The sequence below is a fragment of the Eptatretus burgeri genome, chromosome 14, assembly GCF_056783735.1.
Source record: "Eptatretus burgeri isolate ZD-2024b chromosome 14, Ebu_testis_v1, whole genome shotgun sequence".
Lineage (NCBI taxonomy): Eukaryota > Metazoa > Chordata > Myxini > Myxiniformes > Myxinidae > Eptatretus > Eptatretus burgeri.
The window spans coordinates 57547096-57567179 of NC_140974.1; the positions used below are offsets into that span (position 1 = coordinate 57547096).

At 45.1% G+C, this 20084-nt stretch overlaps 1 protein-coding gene across 2 annotated transcripts in view; it reads left to right on the plus strand.

Annotated features, from left to right (window-relative positions):
- Positions 1 to 3754: 3754 nt before the first annotated feature.
- Positions 3755 to 20084, plus strand: part of LOC147013309 (ribonuclease H1-like) — a 29944-nt gene continuing 13614 nt past the window's right edge. For both annotated transcript variants that reach the window (XM_085855029.1, XM_085855031.1), the window contains exons 1-5: positions 3755 to 4024; positions 10175 to 10305; positions 11463 to 11603; positions 16000 to 16099; positions 17627 to 17681. In XM_085855029.1, coding sequence (XP_085711155.1) covers positions 3816 to 4024; positions 10175 to 10305; positions 11463 to 11603; positions 16000 to 16099; positions 17627 to 17681 — 636 coding nt within the window. In that variant the 5' untranslated portion in view covers positions 3755 to 3815. The remainder of the gene's footprint in view (positions 4025 to 10174; positions 10306 to 11462; positions 11604 to 15999; positions 16100 to 17626; positions 17682 to 20084) is intronic.

Sequence of the window (20084 nt, forward strand, 5' to 3'; positions counted from 1 at the left end):
AAGGGCATCCGGCCATAAAACATTGCCTCACAAAAAGCCAAACCCCTGCACAGCAGGGAAAAATGGCTGTAAAAACGGTCAATCAATAACCCGCGCTCTGCGCGACATATTGGGGTGGGTGTGTTTGAGAAAGGAACTGATGCAGAGTATCAGTAGTAATTTTACTTTAATGCAGTAAGTGGAATACGATTTCACTGTTTCAGAATCATTTTATTTACTTTTTTTGTTCCATGCACCTCATATGGTCTTTGAGATAATGTAAGCCGAATATCACGTTACTCAAGCGCAGAACAAAGTCGAAGATAGCGCGACACGAAACCACAAACTCGGAAATAATATATAAGATGCTCATTGTTGCAAATGTTAATTCCACAACATGAACAATCTGGGATTTCTGTTCTCGGTGCAGAATTTGGTCCACAGGTTTGTGTGAGGTTCAAGTTGGCAGTAAGGTAGGGGTCTTTCACTTGGTCTTCTTATTCTTCTTCTGTATGCAGTGCAAGGCTGTGGGGTAGCATTATTGGCTGAGGGCGTGGCTGTGCCGTTGATGCAGTGTCCTCTGTAGGTTAGGGCAGAAATTTGTAATTTGTTCAGGGTGCCGGTGATGGCTCGCCTACTCTTCACAAAGGACACCATGGAATCTTGAACGTCTACCAACAAATGTTGGCGGACGGGATGCCAAGTTTTAACGTACATCCGTGGGACGGCACACACATTGATGAATCACCTAACTGTGAAACACCGAGGTAATCGTTTATGGCTGAGTCACGATTCTTAACCAGGCTAGACAGCTTAGAGACGAGTGTGCCTACCTCTCGGTAAGCCATCCTGTCACCCTGAGAGAGTAGTTTACCTCTGCCACTGAAGGTGGGTGGAGGTTATATTTCACCCCTGTCTGTCTGTGAACAGGATATCTCAAAGTTGTGGATGGATTCGGATGAAATTTGGTGGAGAGCTTAGGTATGTCACATGGATGAAATTGTTAGATATTGGTGGATCTGAATGTGCATCTGGATCCAAGAATTTTTAAAGTGATTTTTTTTGCACCATTGAGAGATGGGGCTGAAACGATATCGAGCACAATATCTCAAAAGGTTGTGGATGGATTTGGATGAAACATGGGCAAAGGTTGGTTGTGTAACAAGGAAGAATTGATTCAATTTTGGTGAAGATCTGCATCTGGATCCAGATCCAATAATTTTTAAAACGATTCTTCACTATTGAGTGATTGAGCTAAAACGATATATAGCATGATATCTCAAAAGGTTATGAACGGATTTGGATGAAACGTGGTGGATGAGTTAGGTGACAATAACAAGATGATTAAATTTTAGTTCAGGTCCGAATCCAGATCAGGCCTATCGGTGAGATACAAAACGTAAACTAATCAGCTTTGCGGAGTTGTGCACTCTACCGAGTGGCCGTTCTAGTTAATGCATGGAATGGTATCCTTGGAAAGGTAGTGGCAACAGAAACAGCAGATAGGTTTAAATTTGAGCTCGGTATGTACATTGAAGCATTGTGGATGGAGGTGTATGTTAATTTTTGCAGGAATGCTTGGTAGCTTGGTGGATGATTGGATACACGTGATTGTGATGCTTGTGTGAGGTTCTCATCAAAAGCTGAATGTGCTGTTGATGTTTATTCATTCCTAACCCAAAGCCACAGGCCTCTTCCTCCATTCCCTAAACATCCTGTTGATGTCCTTGTGACTGCCCCCACTGTTCTCTCCACCCCGACTCGATTGGGTTAGTATCGTGGAAGATGAATAAACGTTGAGATGAAATTGATGATGGTGTGGATGGAGCACAGGCATGACGGCCCAAATGACCTCGTGTGTTCCTTGTGGATTTTTTAAGGTGTATGTTCACCTCTACAATTGAAGACAAGTCGAGGAAAAGCAAACCAGTGTCAGTTTGGACTCAATGTTTCAAACAGGTATGGGGAGACCTGATACAACACACCTGCCATCCTAAAGAATGTTGGGTTCTGAAACCATTGATTGACTCGTCCCTTGGCATGTCCAGGAATGAGAGAGCTCCCCACCAGAAACAATTGGTGATGTTGAGTTAATTGATTCGGAAATCAATCAGAGACCCGTCTCTCTCTCACTTCACGACTGTCGGTTTCATTGGGACTCTTTAATATAAACTATTCATTGGGTTCATGGAAAATACTCTCAGCCACGGTGTGTGCAACAGACGTATGGCTCGGCATCCCTGATGGATCATTGGGGCACTTCACCCACACCAATCACCATGAGTCTCTCCATGAATGAATGGTGAACCTGACGGGCACCCGGTCTCCGGGTCTTCTCATCTTTGGATCCCTGATGGATAATCAGCGCACTTCACCCACACCAATCACCATGAGCCTCTCCATGAATGAATGGTGAACCTGACGGGCACCCGGTCTCTGGGTCTTCTCATCTTTGGATCCCTGATGGATAATCGGGGCACTTCACCCACACCAATCACCATGAGCCTCTCCATGAATGAATGGTGAACCTGACGGGCACCCGGTCTCCGGGTCTTCTCATCTTTGGATCCCTGATGGATAATCGGGGCACTTCACCCCCACCAATCACCATGAGTCTCTCCATGAATGAATGGTGAACCTGACGGGCACCCGGTCTCCGGGTCTTCTCATCTTTGGATCCCTGATGGATAATCGGGGCACTTCACCCCCACCAATCACCATGAGTCTCTCCATGAATGAATGGTGAACCTGACGGGCACCCGGTCTCCGGGTCTTCTCATCTTTGGATCCCTGATGGATAATCGGGGCACTTCACCCCCACCAATCACCATGAGTCTCTCCATGAATGAATGGTGAACCTGACGGGCACCCGGTCTCCGGGTCTTCTCATCTTTGGATCCCTGATGGATAATCGGGGCACTTCACTCCCACCAATCACCATGAGTCTCTCCATGAATGAATGGTGAACCTGACGGGCACCCGGTCTCCGGGTCTTCTCATCTTTGGATCCCTGATGGATAATCGGGGCACTTCACCCCCACCAATCACCATGAGTCTCTCCATGAATGAATGGTGAACCTGACGGGCACCCGGTCTCCGGGTCTTCTCATCTTTGGATCCCTGATGGATAATCGGCGCACTTCACCCACACCAATCACCATGAGCCTCTCCATGAATGAATGGTGAACCTGACGGGCACCCGGTCTCCGGGTCTTCTCATCTTTGGATCCCTGATGGATAATCGGGGCACTTCACCCCCACCAATCACCATGAGTCTCTCCATGAATGAATGGTGAACCTGACGGGCACCCGGTCTCCGGGTCTTCTCATCTTTGGATCCCTGATGGATAATCGGGGCACTTCACCCCCACCAATCACCATGAGTCTCTCCATGAATGAATGGTGAACCTGACGGGCACCCGGTCTCCGGGTCTTCTCATCTTTGGATCCCTGATGGATAATCGGCGCACTTCACCCACACCAATCACCATGAGCCTCTCCATGAATGAATGGTGAACCTGACGGGCACCCGGTCTCCGGGTCTTCTCATCTTTGGATCCCTGATGGATAATCGGGGCACTTCACCCCCACCAATCACCATGAGTCTCTCCATGAATGAATGGTGAACCCAACGTGCACTCGCTCTCCGGGTCTTCTCATCTTTGGATCCCTGATGAAAATCATGCCCCCCTGGCAGGATTATTTATACACCAAGCTCCATTCCAATTCCCCGACAACGACAAAGTTTAACCCTCTCCCGGTCGCACTGCCCGGCCCGCCCATTTGGCGTCACCCGGTCCACGTGGTGTGTGTGTGTGTGTGTGTGTGTGGGGGGGATGTGGGTCTTGGTTTCGCGGACGGGTTCGCTGTTATCACGCGCTGTCGCCGGACCTCGGACGAGAATCTGCACAAGGAGCGTGACTGGAACCGGGAGCGGAGCGGCGCCGGACGCTGCGGTCGTTGTGAGACCAGAGAACGAGTGCGGATCGCCGTGCGGCCTGTACTCCGTGCGCATCGGAAGGAGACCCGGTGTGTACACGTCCTGGTGAGTTCACCGCGTTACGAACGTCGATTCATTCTTACATTTGGACGAATCGAAAATGTGCAGCAATAGATAATACGTACATTTGTGTACAAGAGGCGCGGCGTGCCTCTCGAGTCGCTACTCGTCCGGCGCGGCTCGCGATCGGGATCGCCGGGACGTCTCGTCCTTCAACTCTCGTCTCGTGATGCAATTCGCGGCAGCCATGTTGGTTGGCAAGCTGAACAAGCGAGAAAAGGCAAACGAGGCCAAATAATTAGCGTAACCTTGCAATGCAGAATGTCAGAATAACGAGATAAACGTTATCTATTGTGGAGCCACGAATTGATGCTCTCGTTGCCATGGAAGTGAATACAGAACAACATGGCGGCGCGCACGGAATTATGGGATCGCTTTGAAAACCCTCTTGAGGAGAACAAAATGAGTTTTTTTTCTTTCTTTCTTTCTTTTTTTTTTCTTGCCACTCAAAGATAAGTATATAAAAGTTTGGAAAAGAATTGTGTTCGTTTTATTTGGTGCAGGGGGATTTACAGAGACAAAGGACATCGAGCTGTTGTTGGCTTAACGGTTAAAGTCCTTTCCTTTCCAAAGAAGTCCTTTCTTTAAAGCTTCTCGGTCTCACTATCTGCCATGACCTTTCCTGGGAAAGCCACATTTCAAACCTCGCCTCCAAAGCCAGTCGCCGACTGGGAATCCTCCGTCGTGCAAAGTCCTTCCTCAGCCCACCTGAGCTCCTGACCACTTACAAAGCTTTTGTCCGCAGCCTGATGGAGTACTGCTCTCCCCTCTGGGCTGGTGCTCCTGCCTCCCACCTTTCTTGGCTTCATGCTGTAGAAACCAAGGCATTTCGGATCATTGGCATCTCCTGCATTGAGGCTGAGTCTTTGAGCCTCTCACTCTCTCACCGCAGGTTGGTTGGTGGTCTTTCTGTCTTCTACCCTCTCCTCTCCACCCTCCCCCCCGCTCTCTCTGCGATTTGTCCCCACCACATTTCCACAGGACGCTCAAGGTCCGCCAACAACCCCCTTCTGGTAAAACCACCAAAATCACGAATCACTGTTCACCTTCACTCTTTCATTCCTCTTTTTTCCCGCCTTTGGAATAAACTCCCTCACTCTATTCAATCCCATTCTTCCCTCCAGGCCTTCAAAACAGCTGTTCACCACCACCTCTTATCATCCCCCATCCAAAACCACGATCGTTTCTACCCCCGATAATCCACCCAAGCCCACCTCCTTCATATTCCCTGCTTTCCTTCCTGAAAGTCCCTGTAATGTCCATCTTGTGTTCCCCATGTTCCCTGCCCCATCCCTCTCCCTTCTACAGATCTAATGTTTCTGTTCCCCACTGTTTTTTCCTTCTCACTCCCCTTTTGTCTCATGCCCCCCTTGCTGTGCGTTGTGTGTTAGCTCTCACATGAGCCTCGACAAGGTATACAAAAAAAGGTGACTGCTTTAAGATCTTCAGGTCTTGAGTTCGAGCTCATGCTGTTCCGTTAAATAACACCAGGTGGGTTGACTCAGCCTGTCATCCTTCTGAGGTCAGCAAAATGAGTACCAGCTTACTGGAAACCGGGGGGGGGTTGGGAGGGGGGGTATTGCATCAGCGGCACGGCTGTGCTCCCAGCAATGATGCAACCAGCATATGAAATGACCTTTCACAAAGCTACAAAGATTAAGGTACTATGGAGCATTAAGAAAAAAAAATGCAACTTATTTATTTATGTTTTTTCAATTTATTTTTTCCCCTAAAACACTCCCCAGCCCTCACTGATGAACCTCAAAGTTGGACAGATCCGTTTGGTCATCTCTGGAGGAAAATGTCGACCCATATACAGACAGCCACCTCTCTTACAGTGTAGAATACAGATATGGAATGTACCCATCAGTGGCATTCAAAAAAAAATTACACTTGAAAAAGCTTGTATAAGAAACAGCAGGGTGTTTGTTTTATTCTTGCCATCGAAGGATTCCAATTACACAATCTCAATAAGAAAACTACAAGGGCACTCGGTAGAGCGCACACCTCCGCCATGTAATACCTGATCCACGAGAACATATCGGGCCCAATACATTTTTTAAAATATCATGCTATACAGTGTTATATCATTTGTGGCCCTTATCTCTCAATGGTTAAGAATCGCTTTAAGAATCATATAATTCTCGGATCCAGATCCTGATTCGGATTTTCACCAAAATCGAATCAATTCGGCCTTGCGATACACCCAACATGTCCACCAAGTTTCGTAGGAATCCATCCTCAACTTTTTGACATATACTGGAGACGAACAGACAGAAAGGGGTGAAAACATTACCTCCTTCACCTTCGGTGGCAGAAGTAACTAGAGCGTTCATAGAACATGATACCCCGTGCAGTGTTCAAGTACAGTACTTAATAATAATGATACCGTTCCTTTCACACCGTAAGGTGCATAGGGCTGCAGAGGCAGTTTTCCGAACCAGATTTCTTCCCATTAGATGGCACGTCCTCCCTTCTGGACTTGGTAATGACGAATTTTCCTTCCAATCTCTCCTGCTCTTGTGCTCCAATCGGTTCGTCTGATCATGTGCTTGCGAGAGTCAACATCTCTCTGGCTGTTGCCAGAAAGTTGCCTCAGTACTGAAGAGTCTAGTAGTTCACTCGAGCTGACTGGCAGGGACTGCATCTCACCCTCTCATGTCAAGACTGGTCCTTCATGTCCACCTCTCCTGATATTAATAATGTCAGGGATCCTTCCACACAAGCTTTCCCTTATGTACAGATTTATACCATCTTGTCTGCAATTATCCTACCTATCCTCTCACCCCTGGTACACAGAATCCTATAGTAAGGCAGTTGCCATCAAGCAACTCACCTTCTTCTCTTCCTGGAAGGGAAATCTGACTGAAGGCAACCTGTGATCATTTCACAAAGCCTGGAACAAGTTGATGTCCACTCTCAGGAAAGCCAGAAAACAACATCTGGTCAACCTCAAAACGGAACTCTTAAACCTGTCTCCCTCCTCTAAAACCTGGTGGTGCCTTGTTCAGTCTGCATCTGGTGTCTGTTTCCTTTCAGTCCCTTCTCTCACTTCAAATGGCACCACAGCTGACTCTCTGAATGCCTCAATTCCATGTTTTCTTCCAAATCTTCTGTACCCAACCGCACACTCTCGTTATTTGAGGAATAAGAATAAGAAGAATCTATCATTGCAGTTGACATCAAATCCTTCCTCTTTTTTCAGCGGCCTGATCTCAGATCATCAGCTTGGTTTCAGATGTGGTCATTCTACCCTGGACATGCTGCTTCAACTCTCCCAACAATGTATGGAAGCCTTCAATCCCAGTCATGATAGGGCCATCCCTCTGGGCATATCTCGAGCATCTGATACAGTCTGGCACCCCATCTTGATCTCCAAACTCTCTGCTTACGACACCCAAGGCCCCCTCCTCTCATGGCTCATTGACTTCCTCCACTCGCGTCGTTAGCAGGTAGCTCTTAACGGGATCCTCTCATCTCCTCTCCCTGTCAACGCTGAGGTGCCCCAAGGCAGTCTCTTGGGCCCAGTCTTGGTCCTCATCTGCATCAATAATCTTTCTATTTCCATGGAAAATCCTGCCAATCTCTTTGCTGAGGATTCTACCCTCTGCCGTATCATTTCTCATCCTTGAGAGAGGAAACCAGCAACCTCTTCCCTCTCTGCAGACCTTTATAGAATGAGGAACTGGTCCAACACTTGGAATATGTCTTTCAACCCCGCCAAATCCCACACACTCACCAAGTCTCTCCAAATGGACCATCTTGCAAACTCTCCCCTTAACTTCCTAAGCAAACCACCTGTACAGGTTAAGCCACTCATACCTTTGGACCTCACCATCAGCCACGATCTTTCTTGGGCAGAATATATTTCCAAGATGGCCTCAAAAGCCAACCACCGACTGGGCATCCTTCGTTGTGCAAGGTCTTTCCTTGGCCAGTCTGATCTTTTAACACCCTACAAGGCCTTCATTCACAGCTTGATGGAGAACTGCTCTTCCCTTTGGGCTGGCACCCCTGCCTCACACCTTTCCCTTCTTCATGCCATGGAAAGCAAGGCTCTTAGAATCATAGACATCTCCCACGACAAAGCTGAGTGTCTCGGACTTTTACTTTCACATCACAGACAGATTGATGGCCTCTCTGTAGTCCCCCACCTTCTTTTTGGCCTTGCACCCTCTGCCCTGTCTTTGCTCTGTTCTTCCCAGGTTTCTGCAGGGTACACACAGTCTGCCAGTACAACTCCTCTTATTAAACTCACAAAATCCAGGCTCACTGGTCACCTCCACTCATTCGGTCCTCTTTTTTTTTTCCTCACCTGTAGAACCAACTTTCACATTTTCTGCAATTTCATTCTTCTCTCCAGGTCTTCAAGAGAGCTGTTCATCACCATCTCCGATCATCCCCCATTCAAAACCATGATCCTTTCAACCCCCGTTAAACCACCACCCGTCCCCTTAGCTGCCAGAAATTTCCAGTTATTTGTTTCTGAGAGTTTGCTTCTGTTTCCATCTTGTCCACCCCCTGCGGCCTCCCCTTCCCCTCATTGTTACCGCATCTCTTGTTTGTCCGTCCCTGTCTATTTTGTCCCTCGGCCATGCTGTTGGTGTTTTCCTCTCTTTCTGCTGTTCCTTTTGTTGTATTAGATACTGATCCATTCTGTGTTCTAGCTCTTCCATGAGCCTTCACCTTGGATACAAAAAGAAAAAAAAAAAAAAAGATCCTCGTCCTCTTAACGATGACGTCATAAAAAAAGAATATGACGTCATTGTGATGTATCAGGTTTGCGATAAATTATCTGTGCTAATGTCCGGCTTGATTCCCGCAAACAAAATTCAAACAGCTTGTCTAGTTTCGGAGATAATGGTATTCCCTGGCGATTTCCATTAGCTGCGATATTATGATGTCAACTTTTTTTCTATGAAGAATTTCCAAAATCTGAGATGGTTACTGCCTGCGCGTGGGCTTTCTGCATATACATGGCAAGTGTCACGAAGATCCGATGAAAACTCTGGGTTGTGAAACAAAAAACGTCAAAAATAGGAATGACGTCATAAAAATTGATATGACGTCATAGTGATGTATCATATGTGCGGTAATTCATCTCTGCCAATGCCCTGTTCGATTCCCGCAAACAGAATTCAAAAAGCTTGCCGAGTTTCGGAGATAATTTTTTCGGCGATTTCCATTAGCGGAGATATTTTGACATCATAACTTTTTTCTGGGAGGAATTTTCAAAATCGGAGATGGTTACTGTCTGCGCAGGGAATTTTTACATATATATATATATATATATATATATATATATATATATGCCAAGTTTCAGGAAGTTTCGATGAAAACTGTCGGCTGTGAAACAAAAAGTCCACAAGAAGAACATTAAGAACAACAACGTGAGTAAGACTTGGAGATCCTCCACGAGGATCTAAAAACAGTTTCTGCTGTTTTGCATGAAGAGGCTATCCCATCACACCAAATATTGATATTTCATTCATTAATATTATAAAATGGGAAAGCGATGGCAAACCACCCAGAAAAACCCTTGCCAATAAACTTCCTCGGCCAATAAACGTGCTGAACCTGACTTCGGGCAGAGCGCCAGAATAATAAATAAATATTGTAAAATACAATTCATTTTTGTGTCTTTAATAAAATATGAGCATAATTGCACTTTTTATTTATTGAACAATGCCAATGTGACAATAACATTGTTTATTTTAAAGGTGGCCTCAGAATTTTTCACAGTACTGTATATGTATGGTGAAAGATCTGCAGCTCAGGGTTCATACAGTATTTGCAGGAAAAACAGGACATTGAGCAGTGAAGAATAAAAATTATTTATTGTTGCCTGACGTTTCAAGAACAGACAAGTGTCCTTCCTCAGAGGCGGTAAGTGCAGCGTCAGAGTGACGTCGTGCTAAATTCCAGTTGGAATGACCGCGTGTCATGGGTTGGTCTACGTCCTCATCAATTACAGTGCTTCTTGTGCTTGAATTCCCGTGGTGTGCTGATCCTGTGTTGTGAGCATTCTCTTGTGGTGGCGCATGATTGAGGTCAGCAGTGTCTGTCAATTTTGGCTTAAGTCAGCATTGTAGTTTGATTCCAGTTTTTGAGAAAGCTGTGGTGTGTGTTCACCAGGGAGGAATGCAGACGACAAGTAGAGGGCTTTCCCGGAGCTGTCTACAAGAAGTTTTCCTCGAAGAGCGATGCAGACACCTTCATTGAAAGCACGTCCATGACAGATGAGACGAGAGCACTCAAAGATTCTAGTAAGTCTGAGTTTACACCTCCTTACATCTGGATCCTACAGCCTGGAGAAACTTTGATGGTGACATCATACAAGTAGTTAAATAACAATGCTATTAATATTTGGTAATTTAAGGGACAGTTATGTATAACTGATGCAGTGTACCTTTTGGGTAGCAAACCAAAGCGCCCGGCAAAACCAAAGTCGAGGCTCAGGTTGGGGCAAAAGTAACAGAGAATGAGGGGGTTTCAATTGAGGTGGAAGGGCAAAAGGAACAAGCGGATTTGACGGACATGCAAACACGAGCTGCAAACAAGGGTGAGGTTTAGCGGGAATAAACAAGATCATCATTGGAAATGGGAGACTTTGTGAGACAGCATTGAGCTGCAACCTCCACACAGTGGAAGGATAAACGTGATTGGACAGACACAAGATGTCGTCTGACATGCAGTAGATGTCCAGGCTCCTCCGATAGCCTTAGAATAATGTCATAGGGAAAATAAAATTCTCATCTTTATTATTAACTGGATGACGATCAATAATGAGATGAATATAATTAATTAATCACTTCCTCCACCGAAGGTGGATAGATGTTGTGTTCGCCCCTGTTTGTCCGTCTCTTTGTGAGCAGGATATTTCAAAAAGTTATAGATGGATTTGGTGAAACTTTCTGGACAGGTTGTATGTGTGACGAGGACAACTTGATTCGATTTTGGTGAAGATCCATATCCGGAGACTATAATATTTTTTATTGATCTTTCACCATTGAGAGATCGGGCCAAAAACGATATATAGCATGAATCTCAAAAAGTTGTGGATGAGTTCAGACAAAACCAGGTGGCTGAGTTGGGTAGGTGACAAGAACAAGTTGGTTTAGAATTTGGTTCAGATCCAGATCCAGAAGTGGCCTGTCAGTGGGATACAAAATGTGAACTGTTCAACCTGGCGGAGGTATGCGCTCCTACCGAGGGCCGTTCTAGTTAAATGATGTTTTTGTATCTAGCATGTCTTTTATTTTACAAAAATGGAGGAAACTAATTGGAGATGCACAAATGCATGGGCAATGTAATTGTAACGTTTTCCACTTTTTATTGAAGTTATTTATTCGTGGACGGAGTGGTTGGCTCCCAACCTCTTTGACCGCGTATTCACTTACTAATCGTTCACGTGGTTTTGTAGATAACTCGTGGCCTCCTCATCGAAATGAAGATGAAGCAGACATTGAGACGACTTTGGAGAGCGAGCGAGGTTCAGGTCTCGGTGAAGAGACCGCCTCTTGCACGGATGACAACCTGTCAGGGTTTTCATTTTTCCGTGTTGGTGAGTTCTTTCCCTCGATGTTAACAATCCATTTTATACATATGCCTTTGGCCCTGTCTAGTGGCATATCAGCTCTCAGTACTACCTTGATTGATTGGATTATAATTGATACACAGCAAGCAGTACATTGTTAATGATAGGTACAACATCCATATTTCCTCACGTGTTAATTAGCAAAATAAATAAATAAATCCTCCTAAGTATTCTGATAGAATGAAAGGCGACCAAGCTGTTCCATCAATGATGCAACAAAAATATCATTGACTGTACTAGTGTCTTTCACAAGGAGAACAAACTTTTGGTCTTTTTCACTTTTGCTGATTTATTAGGCCTGGAACAAAGTACTACTGCTACTGCTACTACCACTACCACTACCACTACTACTACTAATACTACTTGAATTCCCCCAATTACTCCCACCTTCTTGTGGAGTCAACCGGAGAACGTTTTTGATCCAAGCCTTTCACAAACTGGCTTCCTCGGTGTGACGTTTGATTGAAGGCGATTTGGGTTGGAATTTGTAATTTATTCAGGGTGCCGGCGATAGCTTGCCTACTCTTCGAGAAAGACCACCAACTAATACTGGGATCTCTAACGTCCACCAACTAATACTGACAGACTAGAGTCACTAGACGCTCTGCTTCACTTCCATGCGAGGGGCGGTACACTCATCCCTCACCCAGCCTGAGAAGCACCAGTCGGACAGTTTATAGTTGGGTCGGGAATCGAACCCGGACTCGGCAGCTCAAAGGTAAGTGCGGTCTCTTTGCATCCTCCGAGTTATGTCAGACAGCAGCCTGGACTAGAGTGAGTACCATATGAAACTAAAACCTTTGGTTTAAAGTAGGGTCCGGCGATATATCGAAATACCGGTTATATCGATATAATTTTTCATATCGATATACCGGTATTGGAATTCTGGACATACCGGTATATGGAAAACAAAAAACCGGTATATCACCAACAAATCGAAGAAAGGTGTTTTCAATGTTTAAATACCGAACATGATTTAAAAAGCTTTGATGCACTCGGCGTCTGGGCTAAACATGGAACAGGAACAGTGAAACGTATGACATCAAGACGTACCAGGGAGGAAGTACAGGATGTTTTAGCTTTTAACCCTCAGCATCCGAGCACCCTCACAAGCAATCGCGTTTCTCTTTGCCCTCGTGGCTGGTTTTAAAGAAATTGCCAATTGGTTATTATATATATGCATCGGGTGTGCTTTCGAAACCCTGTACCGAGTCGGTGATCTGTGATACCGGGATGGAAGCGATACCGGTATGGCGTTCTGCGATAGTCATACCAGTACGGAGATGGCAATTGATTCTGACCTGTGTCGATTACCAACACTGATCTCGCTTTAAAATAAAATAATTTTGAATACAAGTTGAAGTTGAAAGTAAAATAACCGTTATCATCATTGGGGGGGGGGGGGCAAGCCCCATGTGGGAATGCTTTGAGAAATTACTGTGTCAATGATGTGTACGTCATATATGAATACATATTGGACCATTGGACCATTGGGTATTTTATGGAACTGCATAAAAAGAAATTATTTCATGAAAACATTTTTTAATGAAGAATATTGTTATGTTTGTGGGGTATATTGAGAAATTTCATAGCAAAGGTAGGATTGTATAGGGTAGCATGGTCCGTGGACAAGCGGGAGACATCTTGATGTAATTTAAGTAGGGAACCTGTCAACTTAAGATTGTGACTTGTCACCGCACGGGGGGGGGGGGGGGGCTGGGCTGTGTTAATTACGTTTGGTTTAAGGATAATTTCTCCCAGTATGTGATTGCCTCCTGTGACCTTTTCTTATGTTTTTGCATTTACAAGACCGGCGATTAAAAAAAAAAAAAAGGAATTGCGTCCTTAAAACAACAACAACCGAGCTGAACGTTCCAAGCGGGCGGAAACCCCGCCTCCGGGAATGACAACTAGCAAACCACGCCCCTGGGATGGATGATGGATGGGCGTGATGTGAGAAGGTTCGGGAGAGAGGAGAGTTGTGGGATGTACTTGATTGGAAGCAAAAGGATCCAGTTCGCCGAGTTCCCCTCGATAAGGTGAAGAAGGCTGCACGGTTCTCATGTTCATGCTGTGTGAGTTTTTCCATGTGTTGGAGCAAGACACCAGCCATTGCCGTTCGGTCGAGTCATAAAGCGTGTACGTTTCTGAGGAGGGAAGAAGAGCGTGCCTCAGAAATCGTCTCGTCATTTGGTCGAGGAGAAAGGTAAGGTGATCATGGTGAACGGATCTGGTGCAAGAGACAAACAGTCAGCATATTCAAACGTGAAAAGAAGCTGTACGACGGTTTCTGAACCCCGTCATTTAATACTGCCACACCGAATACTTCACGTTCGTTTCCCGCTCACAGAGCGGCTTGGCGCTATTTTCGGGTGTGGTTTCCCCGCGTCGTCACGACGCGGTTTCGACAACTCCAGGTCCAAAAAGGATCATCTGGACGAAGCGAAGTGCCAGAATAAAGGAGGGATTTTTCTTTTGTTTTATCTTTTCCCCTTCTCCGTTGTTGTAACTGTGTGTTGAGGCGCCTCAATTTTAGGCTGTAAATTACATCACGTATCATTACCTCATGCTTTGATTTATTTTCATTTTACACTTTCATTTATTCCTCTAAGGAATACTTAATACATGTTAATTAAACCCCTATTTATTAAGATTGCTTGCATCTGTGTATTTGTTGTGGATTTGAGTGTAAGCCCTTGTCCTCCGTCCTGGTGAACGTGTCTGGTACGCGCTTTGCCGCCCCCGTCTCGCGCGCTATCACCTCCAAGGATCACGTGTTCGCCTCCAAGGGAGAACTGTTTGGCTATCCGTCCGGGTCGGTCTTAACCGGCGTGGACTCGACAACATCGATTATACCGGTATGACCCCGCCGCCGGTATGACCCCGCCGGTTTTTCGATATCAAAAAAAATCGATATCGACAGAGTCGTTTCAAGCCAACCAAAATGGTCTCATGCTGGTCACTGGTCACTGGTCACTGGTCACTGGTGCACCTATCCGTGTTCCTGTGATCTTTGTGGCATTTTAACTCGATTTTGTGGAATCGTGTGACATTTTCAAAGATGCTTGTTCTTTCTTTTTGTGTATAATTACCTCAAGCACCTAAGGTGGATGGAAGTTATGTTTCCACCCTTGTTACTTATAAAATCGAAGATTTTTCAAGTACAGTACATTGGTTTGTCGATTTTGTTATTCTGTCTGTCTGTCTGTCTGTCTGTCTGTCGCCTACAGGTCACAATTTTAAAGCGATCTTCACGAAACTTCACCACATGGTCGAGTTTGTCATAAGGAAGAAGTCTTTTGTTTTTGAGCTCAAAAGGTCAACATAGGCCAAAGGTCATCAACTAAGGTGGTATTTCTAAAATCCTCAATTTTTGTCCGATTGACTTGAAATTTGAAGAGGATTTATATTTCAGGCCACAGAATTCAACCAACTAATTATTTTTGAGGTCAACATGGACCAAAAGGTCAACATAGGCCGAATTTCTAAAATTGTCATTTTTTATCTGATTCACTTGAAATTTGAAGAAGAGTTGCATATTTTGTCATTGAATTCAACCAACCAATTATTTTTGAGGTCAAATTTGTTTTATGGATTTTGTAAGTATCGTGCTCTGCACGATGTAGTCTTCTTGTTTGTTTGCCAGTCTGTCTGTGAGCAGGATATCTCAAAAAGTTATGGATGGATTCAGATTAAATTTGGTGGGCAGGTTAGGTATATGACGAAGACGTGATTGGATTTTGTTGAAGATCCGGATCCGGATACGATAATTTTTTAAGTGATTTCTTCACCATTGAGAGATAGGACCAAAAACTATATAGGATGTTAGATGAAAACATTATGTAATGGATGGATTTGAACCAAACTTGGTCAATAAGTTGGGTAGGTGACAAGTTCAAGCCAATTAGATTTTGGGTCAGGTCCGGATCCAGATCCAGCCTATCAGTGGGATACAAAACGTTCAGCCTGGCATGAGGTGTGCATGCTCTCTCGGGTGCCGTTCTAATTTTAAGTCGTGTTTGTCCTTGTGTACTCCTTTGTGTCTGAGAGTACAAAATATATACAGGAATCAAAAATAAATAATTTTATTTAGTTGTTCATTCTTTATTTATGAATCTGCACTCACTGGCCTAATTCTACATTGGAAGATCGGGGTTTGTACGGCAGTAACAAAACTTTCTTCCTTGTCATTAACTTTTTATTTGATCTGTGGATGTACGACATCATGAACTCTACTTATTAACAGATAATCTGGACAATGACCTGTACATTCCATCAACATGCCATAACAGGCATTATCAACAGTTTTCATTTGATTATATCGATGGCTTTGTTGTTGTGTGCCGTGTGTTTGTGAATGCAGGAGGTGTGCCTGTGGTGTACACCGACGGGTGCTGTTCGCACAATGGGAAGGACGCAGCCCGTGGTGGAGTGGGGGTTTTTTGGGGCCCAGAGCACCCCTTGTAAGTCCTAGAATCTACTCGTTCTTTAAAACTCGTTTGCTTGGAAAACACAATTCGAAGTCTGTTCAGTTCTTATGGTGTGTTCGCAGTGCACACGAACCATCGACGTCTTTACCTCTGCCACTGAAGGTGGACGGAGTTCAGTTTTTCACCCCTGTTTGTCTGTTTGTGAGTAGGATATCTCAAAAAGTTATGGAAGGATTATCATGAAATTTTGGTGGACAGGTTGGGTGTCCATTTGGTTCATTTGGCATCTAATCCATTTTGGTAGACAAGGCCAAAGCATTTCGATTTTGGTGAAGATTCAGACCCAGACACGAGAATTAAAAATTTTTTTTAAGTGATTCTTCACCTGTCGAGTCGAGACATCCTACCATCCCCACAAGAAATGGTGCAAATTTAAATTAAAAATAATGTTTGACTCCACTCATTTACAAACACCGTGTGAGTTGTTGTTCAAGCTTGTTTTGGAGTTGAATTGTGAATGAAGTATTTATTTATTTTAATGAGATGAATCTGTGCAATGTTATTAATCAATAAAATGTAGTTTTGTTGTGAATACAGTCACCACAATTGCGCTCGACTGAAATGTGGTTCGATATGTATTTCTGCAAACCTGCCATACCTCAAAATAAACACCAAATATTTCCCAGTGAGTTGCAGTCAATCGAAGAGTTAAATGTGGAAGTGTGGTGGTCATGTTTTCTTTGAACATGGATCGTTGTTTTAGATATTTGCTGAATGTTTCATCCCAACCAAACGGTGTTGATGAGATATGAATATCATCACGATATTTGAGGTTTGATGCGGTTTGGGTGACAACACAAATAGAATATTGATTTGAGATCCTGCGTTATATGAGTTGGATTAATATCGGAGTAACAGTTAATAAGTGGTCCGATGGGATGGCGTCGATGTAATGCACTTATCACTGAACTGTCTGCCCTGAGTGCACTTCCCGACCCTTACTTTAACTGTCGGATTGGTGTTCTGCATGTAGGGCGAGACATCGATGTGTGCGCCGACCCTCAGGCGGGCGTCAAGTCGGGTGTCCCTTCTGCTGGCGTCAGCTGGTGAACGTTATAGCTTGCGTTAAAGTTGGTGGATGTCTTTCACAAAGAGTAGGCGAATTATATCCACATCCTGAACAAATTACAAATTTCTGTCCAAATGGCCTTCAGTCGAATGTCAGGCCCTGCCAGCAGATTCGTGAAAGACTTGGGCCAAAACCATCGCTGCCGTCAGCCGACCAGAGAAGGTGGGAATAATTTGGCCCATTTAAAGAAGTAGTAGTCGTTAAGAGGATAACAAGTTGAAAGATTTACGAGCGTGGGGGGCAGGGGTGAATCGAGGGCGGGAATTGGAGCTGTTTGGGACAGATCGGAGTGGTTAAAAAGGAAGGCAGATCGGGCAAGACATTAATAATACCTATTCACCACACTTAAAACACCATTATGTGCTTTAATAAAGACATGCGATCGATCTTTAGACTGGTCATGATTGCTTTTACCTTTTGCACCACTGCAGGAATCTCAGCGAGCGCCTGGAAGGAAGGCAGACAAACCAGCGAGCTGAAATCGTGGTAAGAGATGTGTGCATGGTGTTCACTGTTTTTTTGTTTTTTAATGGATGCCAATCAAAGATTGGTGTGTGTGTGTGTGTGTGTGTGTGTGTACTAGCAGGGTGTGCTTACACATTGTGTAAGCATACGAACCGTGCTTCGCGATTGTCTCAGGTCACTCACCTGCATTTGATTTTTCTTTCTAAAAAAGAAAAAAAAAATGTTTATTTATATTTTCATATCTGGATACTTTCTGATGGTTCTGTAATTTTTCCTGGTATATCAGCTTCGATGTCCGTCAGCACGCAAAATTACCGTGCTTCCCCATTGTCTTGGGTTGCTCACCTACACTTATCATTAATTTTTTCCCATTTATTTATTTTCATTTATGGATGTCTGACAATTCTGTTTTTTCCCCCGGTGTAACAGCTTTGATGTCCATCGGCATGCAAAATTACAGTTTTCTATGTCACCCGGAAGGTACGGATCTTTAATGTCAGTCAGTCAGTGGTTAGACAGGGCTTTATAATATATATATATATATATATATATATATATATATATATATATATATATATATATATATATATATATATATATATATATATATATATATATATATATATATATATATATATATATATATATACATATACATAGATATGGATATTGTTGCAGACCCAGGGTCTGGGGTGAAGACCACGAGGGCTCTCTCTGCAATTCCAGGCTGTCACACACGAATAACTTTGTGACGCCGCGGGTCGCTAATTGACCGTGAACGTCAACAATTCGACCATGTGACTTAGGGAGCTCCGTCTAATACTGTTGACTGAAAGGTCACGTGATCTAATTACCGGGGGGCACGCCCTCAGTACGCACTTGCTCAAACTGAATCACCTTACCAGATCAGATGCAGCCAAGGGCGACTGCCAAGCACGTACCGGCTGGGAAACAGATCGTTGGGGAATAACGTGCCGGCTAAACGAAGGTACGGATCATGCTGGACCAATGGTGGAAAAGACAAAAACGAGCTGGAAACATTTCCATACAAAGTATTTATTTACAATCAAGTGAGGAAAAGTATTTGGCACATTGAATGGGGTTTTATTATTATGTACAGCAGGGGATAGCAGGGAATTTGGGGGGTGCAGCTAAATACAAGCAATCTTACAAATGCAGACATAGAGCAGAGTTATCACGTTATATCTTGTACAATCTTAATTTATTCTGGGACAAGCACCATTACACACACACACACACACACACACACACACACACACACACACACACACACACACACACACACACACACACACACACACACACACCGATGAAGAGAAAAATGAGAGGAGATGAGGCTAACGGTCTCTCAATACCTTGCACGATTGCTCGATCACGCCAACAATACGTCTTGGGGGGATGCTCCGCTGGGCGATACCTCCCTGATAGCTGGTGCGTCGTCTCTTGCTTCATAGCACTTCGTGCAGCTCGCGTCAGTCCAGAGAATGAGACGCAACCGTTGGGCGTGAAGGGAAGGACTTAGGTGGTCAGAAGCCAATGGGTGGAGAGAGGTGACTAGGTGGTGAAGAAGGCAGAGTCAGCAGGCGAATGGTTGAAGATGAATTCCAGGCCAGGACGGGCAAGACGAATCGGCAGGACTGAGCGATCAGGAATGGTGCGCAGGAACGACACTCAGGAACTAGCAGACAGGAGCGATGAGCAGGAACGACGACTACTCCCCCCCCCACTGCCCCGCGACCCGTCCTTTTTTAGATCCAGTGGTGGGGGACGGGGGCGACAACCCGAAGCGATGTGTAGTCACCCGAATCGGGCGCTCTGGTTGGGCCGTGGCCAGCACACGAGCCGGCCGCCATGACCGCAAGTGGCTCCACTTCACTTTCGGCCAGATGGTTCCAAGCTGTGGAATCTTCTCACTCTGAGCACCGTGACATGAATCGCTTTGCACTGAACACTGTGCCATGCCCCGGCGACCCGTGGTGCGCCACGCAGCCCGAGTGATTCTGCCGCACAGCATGCCTCTGCCTGGTAGCAGCTGCATCGAGGTGGAGGTGCGGGAGGATGTCTGCCGTCCGCGGGAGACATTTGTGGCCATCGTGATGAGTGAAGTCCGACAGTAAAATGTTATTGTAACCCCATGCGCATACCCGACCAAAGATGTGTGTTATTGGTGCCCCGTTCTATACAATGATAAAGTATCACGGGCTACACGCGACTCCACCATTGTACACGTGGTCAGCGCACAGGTCCGCCCGCCATCGAGCATGCCCCGTACAGTGCGTGCGGGTCCACCATTGTACATGTCAGCGCACGGGTCTGCCCACCATCGAGCATGCCCCGTACAGTGTGTGCGGGTCCACCATTCTACACGTGGTCAGCGCACGGGTCTGCCCACCATCGAGCATG